The following is a 13,610-nucleotide window of genomic DNA, read 5'->3' as shown; positions in this document are numbered from 1 at the left end:
GACTTGTTCAGCTGAACAGAGATGCCAGCCATAGAATGAGAGCTCTGCCTCAGGAACATCAGGGGCAGACGATTCCTGATGCTTTCCCAAGTTTCCTCAAGCAAAACTTTACATCTGTGGCGGTTGTCATTTTGAGAGAGCACAAAGCGGTTTTAAGGAACGCCCATCTACAAAAAGCCTCTGTTCCCTTCTCTCCACTGGGTAACCGTAAGGTGTCAGGTTGCAGCGCGGGCAAAGGAATCCATTTCGGATGTTCTGAAATACAAGTCATTATTTTTGAACCAGTGCTGAAAACGTATTTATTTGCTTTTATTTATTTAATTGATTCAGAAGACAGCGAGTCAGAAAGACTGGCCACGTGGCGTTCCGATGAACAGGCAATAGGAAGTGCTTTTGCAGAATCTAAATTTCTGGAGGCTGTTTATTTTACACGGAAGAAGAAAAGAGGACAAATGGAAAGGACCAGTTTTAAGTTACACCTGGACATTTTTCTACCAAGAGCTCTCTCTCTCTCTCTCTAGCCCCCTCCCCAATCCGGCCCCCACCCCACCCTCAGAAAAAGCCACCACTATGCTCTCTAGGAGGCCAAGTCCCAGCAAACACTTGGGTTTTGCTTCTTCCGCGCTCTCAGCTGAAGTGGCGGCCGAGGCGAGCGGATCTGTAGTCAAGGCGGAGCTGTACAAAGGAATGGAGGATGTTCTTGTCCAGAATAGCAAGCTGCTCTCCTGAGCAGACCTGCTTCAAGTTATCCGGAGCGACGACAAGGAGGTTGCAAAGGGAGTGGAGCGTGTCAAAAAGCTGCAGTACCAGTGCAATCTGTAGCAATGGGGGGGAAGCAAAGCACGATCAATTTAAATATACCGCAGGCCTTGAGATTATAGTGGTACCTCAGTTTTCAAACGCCTCCGTAATCGAACGTCTTGGAACTCGGACATCGAAAACCCGGAAGTAAATGCCTTGGTTTTTGAACGCATCTCAGAAGTCAAACAGGAAACACGGCTTCCGATTTGAGTTTTCCGTATTGAGCAGGCATAGGCAAACTAAGCACTCCAGATGTTTTGGGACTACAACTCCCATCATCCCTAGCTAACAGGACCAGTGGTCAGGGATGGTGGGAGTTGTAGTCTCAAAACATCTGGAGGGCCGAGTTTGCCTATGCCTGGTTTTGAGGCTTCCGTTTTGAGGCTTCCGCTTTCAGTTTTTGAACGTTTCGGAACTCGAACGGACTTCCGGAACCGATTACATTCGAAAACTGAGGTACCACTGTATTAGCAAAACATTATTTACGTAATGCACCCAATGCACAGATATTTTTCTCACCTTTGTTCATGAATGCAAGAAACCTTTTGAGGCTGACAGTTTGACTATTCCCATTTTACGGTAAATCCCGTTTTAACATTAGGCCACCCAGTCAAAGACAAGGACAAGGTGCTGCATCTCAAATTGCATTGGGCATGCCTACTGGCCACATACCTTGAACTCTTTGGCACATTTCCGGTATTCAGCCACATCGCAGATTGCCAACATGCCCCCCATGCAGCTGTAGGAATATTGTTGCAGGTGCTCATAGGTGAGTCGGTGGAAGCGAACTCCAAACTCCGTCAGAACACCGTCCACGTTCTTGCCATCCATAGAATGCCTGATCTTTTCCACTTGCTTTCTGACATAGATGCAGACTTTGGCACAGGCCTGGAAAGTAAGTAGGAAAGTTAGGAGGAGAAAAAGAAAAGGTCTCTGTCAGTCTTGACAGCCACTGGGGGTGGAAATTGTGGGGCGTGTGTTGGGTTTCTGAACTGACGACTGGCGAAAGGGGACACCTCACATATTGTGGTCATACAACATTTTTCAACTGAATAAAGAACGGACACTTCACTCTTTCGCAAACCTCTCAGCTGCCCTCTTGGAAGAAAATGAGTCCAATACTTTTAGATGGCATTCCTGGGATGTGAAACTCCCCAAAACTGCAACAAAATACAGGTTGCATTCTTGTGCCCACTTATCTGAGAGTAAGCCCTATTTAACTCAATGGGATTCACTCATAAGGAAAAGTTTCTAGAATTGGCTTGTAATCCCTGCTTATCACTATATTACGCTTGTTTAAAGTGAAAAAAATACTGATGTGGCAGTTATTTGAAGTGACTAATGTACAAGAATCATACTTGTGATTTAATCATTTTTTCCAGTCTGTCTGACAAGTAGTTCTGTGTAACCCAGAAGTTTGCATGCAGAGAGAGATGCTGATAATAATAATAATAATAATAATAATAATAATAATAATAATAATAATTTATTTGTACCCCGCCCATCTGGCTGGGTTTCCCCAGCCACTCTGGGCGGCTTCCATAGAAACCAAAAATACACTAAAATATCACAGATTAAAAACTTCCCTGAACAGGGCTGCCTTGAGATGTCTTCTGAATGTCAGGTAGTTATTTATCGCTTTGACATATGATGGGAGGGCGTTCCACAGGGCGGGCGCCACTTCCGAGAAGGCCCTCTGCCTGGTTCCCTGTAGCTTTGCTTCTCGCAATGAGGGAACCACCAGAAGGCCCTCGGCGCTGGACCTCAGCGTCTGGGCAGAACGATGGGGGTGGAGACGCTCCTTCAGGTATACTGGGCCAAGGCCGTTTAGGGCTTTAAAGGTCAACACCAGCACTTTGAACTGTGCTCGGAAATGTACTGGGAGCCAATGTAGGTCTTTCAAGACCAGTGTGATGTGGTCTCGGCGGCCGCCCCCAGTCACCAGTCTAGCTGCCGCATTCTGGATTAGTTGTAGTTTCCGAGTCACCTTCAAAGGTAGCCCCACGTAGAGCGCATTGCAGTTGTCCAAGCGGGAGATAACTAGAGCATGCACCACTCTGGCGAGACAGTCCGCGGGCAGGTAGGGTCTCAGCCTGCGTACCAGGTGGAGTTGGTAGACAGCTGCCCTGGATACAGAATTGACCTGCGCCTCCATGGACAGCTGTGAGTCCAAAATGACTCCCAGGCTGCGCACCTGGTCCTTCAGGGGCACAGTTACCCTATTCAGGACCAGGGAGTCCTCTACACTAGCCCGCCCCCTGTCCCCCAAAATCAGTACTTCTGTCTTGTCAGGATTCAACTTCAATCCATTAGCCGCCATCCATCCTCCAACAGCCTCCAGGCACCCACACAGGACCTTCACCGCCTTCACTGGTTCTGATTTGAAAGAGAGGTAGAGCTGGGTATCATCTGCATATTGATGGACACCCAGTCAAAACCCCCTGATGATCTCTCCCAGCAGCTTCATATAGATGTTAAAAAGCATGGGGGAGAGGACGGAACCCTGAGGCACCCCACAAGTGAGGGCCCAGGGGTCTGAACACTCATCCCCCCCCACCACTTTCTGAACACGGCCCAGGAGGAAGGAGCGAAACCACTGTATAACAGTGCCCCCAGCTCCCAGCCCCTCTAGACGGTCCAGAAGGATGTTATGGTCGATTGTATCAAAGGCCGCTGAGAGATCCAGCGGAACTAGGAAACAACTCTCACCTTTGTCCCTAGCTCGCTGGAGATCATCAACCAGCGCGACCAAGGCAGTTTCAGTTCCATGATGAGGCCTGAATCCCGATTGGAAGAGAGTTCGTCCTGATGTCTAGTCAGTATCTCTCGTAATTTGAATCCATGTGCTACAATTATCCCAATACTTTGGCTGCTACCAAAGTCAGTCAAGGTTCTGGAGTTATACTGTCCTTATACAGTGGAATCTTGGGTTAAGTACTTAATTCGTTCCACAGGTCGGTTCTTAACCTGAAAATGTTCTTAACCTGAAGCACCACTTTAGCTAATGGGGCCTCCCGCTGCTGCTGCTGGGCCGCCGCTGCGTGATTTCTGTTCTCATCCTGAAGCAAAGTTCTTAACCCGAGGTAATATTTCTGAGTTAGCGGAGTCTGTAGCCTGAAGCGTATGTAACCTGAAGCGTATGTAACCCAAGGTACCACTGTATTATGTAATGCCTTCAAATGTGGTCGCAAAAGGTGCACCGCTATTAAAATAAGTTCCCTGGTAATTTAGGCATCATTCATTCTGAGCATTTTGCTCCATGTGCAACATTTGGATTTCTTCATACACTGTGGCTCTGTTGGTGGCAACCACGAATATCTAGGACCCTGAAGTGAGGAATGTATTCATTTTTACTCTGTGCTTTTTGAACGCGGCACACTTCAGCTGGGGTGGTGGGAGCTACTCCGCAGGGTGGGAGGGTGGGTTTGGCTGCTGGTGCGGTATAAATGCTAAATTGCAGTCGTCAATACAGCGTAGCTTAGTACATAAGAGGATACAGCCTTTTTGCAGGGGGCTGGGCTAAACTATCTGCAAGCCTCACCCCACTCTATGCTTCCACATTCTTATGATTTCTATACAGCACAACAGGACACCAATGACTAAAAACGCTGAGCATTTAGGAACCGCTATTGTTCTCGCCCAGGCTGAAATCGCACAATGGAAATGCATCAGAATTCCTAGAAGAGTGAAGAAAACTTGACTATTACGGGAGGCGCATGTGTGATAAAATGCATATGCTGAGCGGAGTCAGCAGGGAAGAACGCCAGCGGCAGTCCAATTACTTGCCGTGTCACTTGTCATTGACTAATCTATATATAGTTACTCACATTAGTGTACTGAATCAGAACATTGTTCTCATCTTCTGGTTTGAAATCGGTCTTCCTTTGTTCCGCCGCCAAGATGTGCTTCATCTGCCCAATCATGCAATTCAGCGTCCTTCAAAGTTAAAATACCAGGTGGCTGTTTTAAAGTTAGCGTTTTGAGCCCCACAAAGCCCAAGCCAACACGATCCTCTTCTCAAAGCGACCGCTAACTTGCGGTGAAGTGTGCCGTCGCAGGCCTACTCCCCTGGGCTTCCAGAAATGGTGGGCCGCTAAGGAGCAGCAGAGGCAATTTAAAACTTCGCTCTTAAAATTAGAGATTAACACGCACATTATTTATATAACACCATCTCGATACTCTGCACTTCACAAAGTCCCTTCCTCCAAGGGACTTGCAATCAGAACTAGGCACTGGGATGGAGGGATGGCTAGACACAGGTCCACAATTCTCCCCACCCCTAAATTTTCATTGTTTGCCGGAATAATGAAGTGTCCCAAACCATGAACAGTCGATGCAAAAGGGGAAACTGAGTGATGGTTCAGCAAGGTGATGGAGCCTTCACTTGCCTGTCAATGCCCATGTCCAGCTTCACCTCCATTTGTTCTGTGACGTCCTTTTTCTTCTGAAGACATTCGGAGAGCTTGGGGGAAGAGCTGTAATAAAAGGAGGGAGGGGAAGTTGTTAGCTACCATTCTCTGCCACACACACATCGACTCCAAGTGAGGGAATGGGTTTCCCAAGCCCAAAACTGACTGTGCAGGCAGTTTGAAACTGCACCAAAATCCCTATTTTTCCTTAGCTAACATGCTTTAACTTGAGCTCTTGAGCCGAAACCCAGCTGTATAAACAAGTGCTCAGAACCCTCTCCTTTACCAGTTTGTGATGGCAAGTATGGCCTTGACTGTACCAGTAGAACAGGGAAGACACGTCTGTGCCTTATCTTATATCCTGACCACAAAAGACACACAGACCTAGTCTGGGAATAGCGCCAGAGGGTGTTCTTGGAGATGGTGACCTCTTGCTCCAAGATAAGAGTAGGAACAGGAAGATCCTTTTATGGTCAGAAGTACAGGAAGGAATATCCTTTTATGGTCAGAAGTATAGGAAGGAATTCCCTTTTATGGTTAAGAGTGCCAGAGCAGGAACATCTGTGATGTCAACCTGCGTGTACAAGCTGACGTGGCTGGATTCCTGGGGAAGGGGGGAGAGGGTGCCTGGAGAATATATATACTGCATGTAATCTCTCATTTCTTTGGACTTGCTGTGGACTGACCACGCAAGTGCCTTTCTGCTGTTCTGGAGAGCAGAAATAAAGAACTATTTCTCTGAACCAACCCTCGGTGTCATTTGACTTCCTTCCTCCTGTCCGGGAGCAACGCAGACCCAATCGGTGAACTCCAATAAGGCTACACAAGCACCCTCGATCCCAGGGCACTTGAATCTGCAAGGGTTTCCCAGTTCGTCCACCCTGTCATTTTCGCTTCTCGTGAAAGAGGCCTCCTAGTCGCAGTTATGTGTGGAACAAGCTACGTGGGAGAACCTGGCTGTGCAACTGTTGGGGATGCAGTGTGGAGGCAAGTATGGAAAAGTATTACATATGCAGAAGACTATCCAAAGAGCCCAGCTGGATCAGATAAAAGGGAGCCCACCTCCTTCTTGCAGTGACCAAGCAGGTGTCTATGGGAAGCCCAGCAGAAGACCTGAGTGCCAAAGGCCTCTCCTATTGCTGTTCCCCAGTGACTGTCATTCAGAGTTAGCCCACAGCCACCGTGTCTAATAGCCACTGATGCCTTTTATCACTCATGTAATGCCATTCTTGGACTTCGGTAGCCAACAGAATACTGAAAATCTCAGTTTGCAAGTTAACTAACTTAATTTGGAAAAAATGCAAAATAAGGTTTTTAAACCTCCAGAGGATTACATGGAAATATGTGATCTCTCAGAAGTCAGTATGGGGGCTTCCAGTAGGTCAGGGTGCAAGAAATCCCACAGTGTCTGCCTCCATGTCCTGCTTATTCTGGAGCTTTTATGTGGCCCCAGACAGGAGATGACTCTAGCATAACACTTTTTGCCCCTACGAAGGAACATTTATGAGTCAGAATGTAAACTCGACATGGCTTCTTGGCCTGAAGACACAACAGGTAACCTACCTAACCAACGGCATCAGGTGATCATTGAACTGCTTGTCAAAGAGGTGAAAAATGGTATTAGCCTGGTTCACGACATCCAGGAAGTAAAGATTTGCAGTCTTGGCATCTGGAGAAGGAATTCCTAGAGGCAAGCAAATAATGAAACCAGTAAAAACTTTTGAATGAGTCTAAGGAAACAACCCATCCAACAAGCATCAGGAATCCTGAGAACCAGTTAGCAGAATCGCCAGCGATAACAAGGACACTGACTTTAAGCTGTATGAAGGTTAAGTGTTTGATATTTTCATTTCTTTAAAAGCTGAAAATGGGACTACTCCAATCTATTTCATCAGAGTTGCTTCTAAATTATATACATTTCAGCAATTTTAAGAATGGTGATTACATTACATTTTGTTTCTTTGTTTACGATGCTGTTTTGTTTGGAGCCTAAACCGCTAGGGCAAGTTACATCAGAATACTGCAGCCTCGAACTTTCCATAAATGTATGGTTTCAAAGAAGGGTCACATATTTTAGCTCCATTCCAGTGCAATATTTAACGGGAATAAAGGCAGTATTGCACTTACCAGCCAACCCAATTTCCAGAGCATAATCAATGTGCTCGATGCATAAGAACTCCACGAGCAAAGAGAAAATTCTGAAGGCATTTTTCGGCAGATCTGAAGGGTCAGAAAGCTTTAAAAGTGGAAAGAGCTTGTTAGGACCTTTGTGGCACTAAGATGTGAAGAATTATATGCAAACTATTTTAAACACAGACCACTTTGCACGGATTCATGCAAAGACCAAGCAAAACCACGTAATTATGAAGAGTTGGAGCAACTTGCGAGTGACAAGTTTTTGTTGGCCATCCTAAGGACTAGGGCTGGGCAATATCTGGTTTTCAACATCCTGATATATCACCAGCTAAGCATCACTATGTGTGAAATAAGGATGGAGCTATGCAGAGGCACAGGCTGACTTCATGGTTTTTCCCGCATCGTGATTTTTGCCGGCGCCTGCTCTTGTGATCTGCTGCCTCCTGCAGGCGGCAGGGAGAGCCGAGACAGCAGAGTTAACAGGGACTGCGGGAATCGAGAGAAGCATTGGCCGGCTCCATGTCTTTCCCCACACTGTGATTTTTGCAGAGCGTACACACACATCATGATTTGTGATATACTGCCAGGTCAAAAATTATGGTATGATATGGTATGATATAAATTATGGTATGATATGGACTTCAAACCGGTTTTGGACGATATATCGCCCAACCCTACAAAGGACCCCTACCTTTATTTCCTGAAAAGGAAGTTCTGAAAATGAAGGGGTGGGGTAGTGAGGGCCACTCCCTTCTAAGCAACATGCCAATTGTGGGTGGGGCCAGTAGCAGGCAGAGCAATGAGTGGAAAACGTTGCCCTTGTATAGTGCAATAGGTTTTTTGAACAGGTCTCTCTCGGTTCCCCTTTCAGACAAGCAGGAGGAGTGATCAGAGTTCAAGGACACATTCCAGTCAGGTGAAAACACTGAAGGAAGGTGTGGCGTTTGCCTCCTAGGTGGGTCATAAGGAAAGGGTTAAAATGAGTGTGATGTGATTGGCCAGTGGGAATGCAAGGGAGGAGTAAAAGTTAGAGTGGGAGGTTTTGAAAGTCAGTTGAGGTTTGAGAGTTGGAGAAGGAAGAGGGAGAAATAGGCAGCGGGTTGGTCGAGTTGCGTTGTGAGAGAGTGAGGGGAATTGTTAGGTGGAGTCAGATAGATAGTTGGGAATAATCAGTTTGAAGGTTTTAGGAACTAAGAATAAGAAACTGCCAAGAAAAATTAACTGTAACCATAAGCTTGTTCCTGCATTTAAAAATAAACTTGATTATTTGTTAATGTTAACTACTGACTGGACTCCGTGTGTCCCCGTGAGATACGGGGTGGTGGCAGCGGAAAAAGCAATCGCAGTGGTGGCACAGGGTCAATAGACCATCAAACGTCCGGGGGCCCTGTGTGATCGCCACAGAAGGTGTGAAGGAAGTCTGGGTGAGGGGAGAGCTCCCTGGGCCGGATAGAGAGGGCTGGGAGGTGCATTCTGCCCTGGGCCCAGGGTTCCCCACTCCTGCGCATCCGCCTTCTGGGCCCCTCGCGGCTCCTTGCATCTTTCACGAAACAACCCTTCCTACTGCTCCTCTTGCCCTTCTCGCCCTCTCTCCAGACTCCAGTGCTATTGTCCTTTCCCCCCAACAACTTCTGAAAATGCTATTGGAAGCTGGGTGAAATGGAGGAGAGCAACCAAACACGGAAGTGAGTTTGGCAATCTGGACTGAAGGCACATCTATAATACCAAGGGAAGGTGGGGTGGGAAACGCACTATCGTACTGCAAAAGGGAATCCAGAAGGGGGAACTGCGGTCTTGCAGCTCCCGTCAATTTCACTCTAGTCCCAACAACAAAACTTTATTAATGAATATACTTAGAGATGCCTGAAAGTCAAGAGAGAGGGTGTTGTTGAATCTCTGCTGGAACAGCATTCTGAAGCATGTCACCAGCAGCATTTAATAATAATAATAATAATAATAATAATAATAATAATAATTATTATTATTATTATTATTATTATTATTATTACATTTAAATACCACCCTATACCCATAGGTAAATGCCCAGCTACTTGTTGAAACTCCTCCAGATTATCTCAGGGACTGAGCTGGGATATAGGAGCTCAGGAAGAAACACTTATTTCATGCATCTATATGCCACTTTTCTACTAAAAAAAGTTTTCAAAAACAGCATAAGAATTAAGATAATTTTAAAAAAACTATTAGTAGATGTAAAAACAGCAAAATGGGAGCACACACTCAGAAAATGTTTGTGTCAACACAGCAACATTCACAGTGTATACTGATAAACCATTAGAGATAGCCTAAAATAATTCTATTAATAAGTGTACACACCCTGTGGCACCTTTCAAAGGCTTGCTTAGTTTCTTGCAAAAGATTAACCACCACATCCTGGGACAGGAAAGTTTCGCCGTGGGTGTCAATACTGGGGCCCAATGGCAGGTTTGTCCGCTGCCGTATTCGCTCTTTGAATTCTTGAATGCTAGAAAGAGATGCACCAAGCAGGAGCCATTAATCCCAGTGAAGTCTGGTTATGCAAACCGGGGTTAACTTTTCAGCCACATGAAGAACAATGCTAGACATTTTAAATACAGAATGCAAATTCCTCAGATTTTTGAAGAAAGAACAACAAATGCCACACCATCAATACAAAAGAATTGGAGACAGGCAACTCATATGAAGAAAGTTAAAGCTGGTACAGCAGAGGCAAGCCTGCCTGTGGGGTGCAGAACCATTTATTTTGTCCTGCTATCGTCTCTGGCACAAGAAGTTTTGCAGTGTTTCAAAACCAGCAAAGTCCGTTAGACCAGGAATAATAATAGGGCAAAAGGTATGCATGTGTCCACCACAGGGAATGTCTTCTCCCTCGTGCTGCCTCCAACACTCTCTTAAAAGCTACTGCTTATGCCAGGTTAGCACAGCCAGGAAACAGAGAGGTGGTATTGGTGGCTATTAGCTACAGCAAGGAAAAAACCTTCTGCTGGAGTATCACTATGGGCTGGACAAAATCCTTCAGGCATCCACAGGCAACGCATATATTGTAAACCTATGGGGTATACATGGTATACAGCTGGCAATTTCTCCTGCCAACCTAGCAGTTCAAAAGCACACCAGTGCGAGTAGATAAATAGGTACCGCTGCAGCAGGAAGGTAAACTGTGTTGCTGTGTGCTCTGGTTTCGGTCACGGTGTTCCGTTTATTTCACACAACAAACATCCCTGCAGAGTTTTTCGCTTGGTTTTGTGACTGCATCATTAAGACATGCAAGCAACCATTGCAGCAGATGGCAAACAAAATTATAAATGTGTGCATAAAAGGTAAAGGGACCCCTGACCATTAGGTCTAGTCGTGACCAACTCTGGGGTTGCGGCGCTCATCTCGCTTTACTGGCCGAGGGAGCCAGCGTACAGCTTCCGAGTCATGTGGCCAGCATGACTCAGCCACTTCTGGCGAACCAGAGCAGTGCACAGAAATGCTGTTTACCTTCCCGCCGGAGCGGTACCTATTTATCTACTTGCACTTTGAGGTGCTTTCAAACTGCTAGGTTGGCAGGAGCAGGGACTGAGCAATGGGAGCTCACCCCGTCGCGGGGATTCGAACCGCTGACCTTCTGATCGGCAAGTCCTAGGCTCTGTGGTTTAACCCACAGCACCACCCGCATCCCTGAATGTGTGCATACCCAGTATCTTAAACAAAAGACTTGTCTTTAATGCGGATTTGAGAATACTGCAAACTTAAAATCAAGAAAGAAAGAAAGAAAGAAAGAAAGAAAGAAAGAAAGAAAGAAGAACAGTAAACAAGACTGGAAGCCAAACCTTACCCTCCACTTCCAATGGCTCTCTTTTGGTGGTTTTTCGACTCATAATAGCGCTGCAAAATCATGGAGCTCCTGCTTCTCAAATAACCAATTTCCACCTCGATGTAATTCTCCAAGTAGGACACGAAGATGGATTTGATAAGCTTAGACAAGAAAGTCTGCTTATCAGTGCCCAAGTTAAACTCCATCAATTTGCTCGAAAGATTAGTAGTCCTTTATGTTAAGGAAGGGAGAGAGGGGAGGGAGCAAGAAGGAAAGAAGGAATGCATTAGCAGGAGGTAACAATCAGGTATAAAGTATTTCCAGTGTTCACTAAGGGATTGGAGTGAGGGGTCTGGGCACAGCAAACACTACAGCACTGCCAAGGCTAAGCAAGTGTGGACCTGGTCTACAGATTCAGGTAGGTAGCCGTGTTGGTCTGACACAGTCAAAATAAATTTTAAAAAAATCCAGTAGCACCTTAAAGACCAACTAAGTTTGTTCTGGGTATAAGTTTTCGTGTGCATGCACACTTCTTCAGATACACTGAAGCAGAAGCCACCAGACCCATATATATAGTGGGAGGGTGGGGTGGGGTTTTTCTCAGGAGGGTAGTAGGAGATGGGTGATTGACTCAATGGGTATGGTAAACCTGTTGACGACTGTTAACAACTTGTCTCATTACATATGCTAAAGCTATTTTTGGTCATCTGCATACAATCCCTTGCTTTTTCCTGTAGGACTAATTGCAGTCCTTAACAGTCATCAACAGGTTTACCATACCCATTGAGTCAATCACCCATCTCCTACTACCCTTCTGAGAAAAACCCTACCCCACCCTCCTACTATATACAGTGGTACCTTGGGTTACAAACACTTCCGGTTACAAACTCTGCTAACCCGGAAGTAGTACCTCGGGTTACAAACTTTGCTCCAGGATGAGAATGGAAATCGTGCGCCAGCGGCACGGCAGCAGCAGGAAGACCCATTAGCGAAAGTGCGCCTCAGGTAAAGAACGGTTTCAGGTTAAGAACGGACCTCCTTAGGTACCACTGTATAAGGGACTAGTGACTTCTGTTCCAGTGTATCTGAAGAAGTGTGCACATGAAAGCTTATACCCAGTACAAACTTAGTTGGTCTCTATGGTGCTACTGGACTTTTTAAATTCATTTTATTACAGTTCAGTTTGAGAATGTCAACCCCAACCCTTCCCGGGTGATTTTCACTTTACTGGAAGAGGGATAGCTTACTTAGTCTACTAACTTGGCTCCCCATACCCTGTTATCATAGAATCATAGAAATGTAGAGCTGGAAGAAACTCAAGGGCCATCTAGCCCAACCTCCTGCAATGCAGAAACTAGTGCTACTCTCCCTGTTTATTTAGCGTGAAGGCATCCACCTTCACACAGTGCAATCCTCTCATCCCAGTCACCCTCCTGCCACTCCTCCTTCACCACCAATCAAAGCTCCTGCTGCCCTGAGTACAAACAGTACTGAATGTACTTGGATCAAATATTCACCTGGGGCCACCAGTAACAGTCACTGTTCTTTGAGGCATTTCTTGTGATGGCAGAAAGCCCTGGCTATTGGCACTTTCTGAACACCACGGAAGCAGAGGTGTCTAGCCTGCCCCCAGCCCTGAATTTCTCCTTTCGTATTACAGCAAATTTAGGCATGGGTGCACATGTAGGAAGGCACAGAGGTCAGCAGGCACACATTATGAGCAGACATTATTTTTTAAAAAGAAGAAACAACCCACAGTTCTGGGAGGAAATAGCATCTATGGACAGAATGTCCACAAAGTGCTGGAGAAGGACAAAAAAGGGGGAGTGGCAGGGAGGGGGACACCAGCAGACCTTGCCAGTGCCCAGTTTTAAAATTTGTGACGTACAGCACCAACCTTGTATACAGTTCATAGAGGCTCTGAAGATACTGCTCTGCGTCAGACTTCTTGTGCTCTTCCAACTGATCTTTTATATAACTCTGTGAAATGAAGACCAGCACCGCTAGTTCTCAAACACATTCATATATAATAATCCAGTTTTGAAAAACTTCCCACCTGTCAATGGATAATGATGATAATAATAATAATTCATTATTTATACCCTGCCCATCTGACTGGGTTTCCACAGCCACTTTGGGAGGCTTCCAACAAAATATTAAAATATAATGGAAGTTCTAAGAAAAGCAAAGTTTCCAGCATGATCAACGGCAACATCACACTGCCTCCATTTACCCCTCTGTCATTTCAAAACAACACACACTGCCATTTCTGTGTTGTTCAGATCTTGCCTTTTCACTGTAACCTAACTACCACTATTCTGCCTCTTTTTCTACATGATGGGGAGAGTGGGAGTGGAGATGTGGCTATCCCGATCCCCTTTTTATCATTTCCACTAATGTGCTGTATGAACTTCCCCTTGAACCACCCACCTCCCCATTACAGAAGGGGTGCCAAAGTACCTGGA

The 13,610-nt window shown here is 45.8% G+C and overlaps 1 protein-coding gene across 1 annotated transcript in view; it reads right to left on the bottom strand.

The window, feature by feature from the left end:
• Window positions 1-288: 288 nt before the first annotated feature.
• The window catches only part of EXOC5 (exocyst complex component 5), a 34,484-nt gene continuing 21,162 nt past the window's right edge, over window positions 289-13,610 (bottom strand). Inside the window, exons 10-18 of the mRNA XM_053392985.1 lie at window positions 13,043-13,125; window positions 11,167-11,376; window positions 9,681-9,828; window positions 7,338-7,446; window positions 6,774-6,894; window positions 5,190-5,276; window positions 4,629-4,737; window positions 1,474-1,689; window positions 289-816 (exon numbers count right to left, since the gene is read on the bottom strand). Coding sequence (XP_053248960.1) covers window positions 628-816; window positions 1,474-1,689; window positions 4,629-4,737; window positions 5,190-5,276; window positions 6,774-6,894; window positions 7,338-7,446; window positions 9,681-9,828; window positions 11,167-11,376; window positions 13,043-13,125 — 1,272 coding nt within the window. The 3' untranslated portion in view covers window positions 289-627. The remainder of the gene's footprint in view (window positions 817-1,473; window positions 1,690-4,628; window positions 4,738-5,189; window positions 5,277-6,773; window positions 6,895-7,337; window positions 7,447-9,680; window positions 9,829-11,166; window positions 11,377-13,042; window positions 13,126-13,610) is intronic.

This window comes from Podarcis raffonei, chromosome 1 (assembly GCF_027172205.1).
Source record: "Podarcis raffonei isolate rPodRaf1 chromosome 1, rPodRaf1.pri, whole genome shotgun sequence".
In the NCBI taxonomy this organism is placed as follows: Eukaryota; Metazoa; Chordata; class Lepidosauria; order Squamata; family Lacertidae; genus Podarcis; species Podarcis raffonei.
Note: the sequence above shows the minus strand (reverse complement) of the source record. Positions and strands in the feature narration are given on the sequence as shown.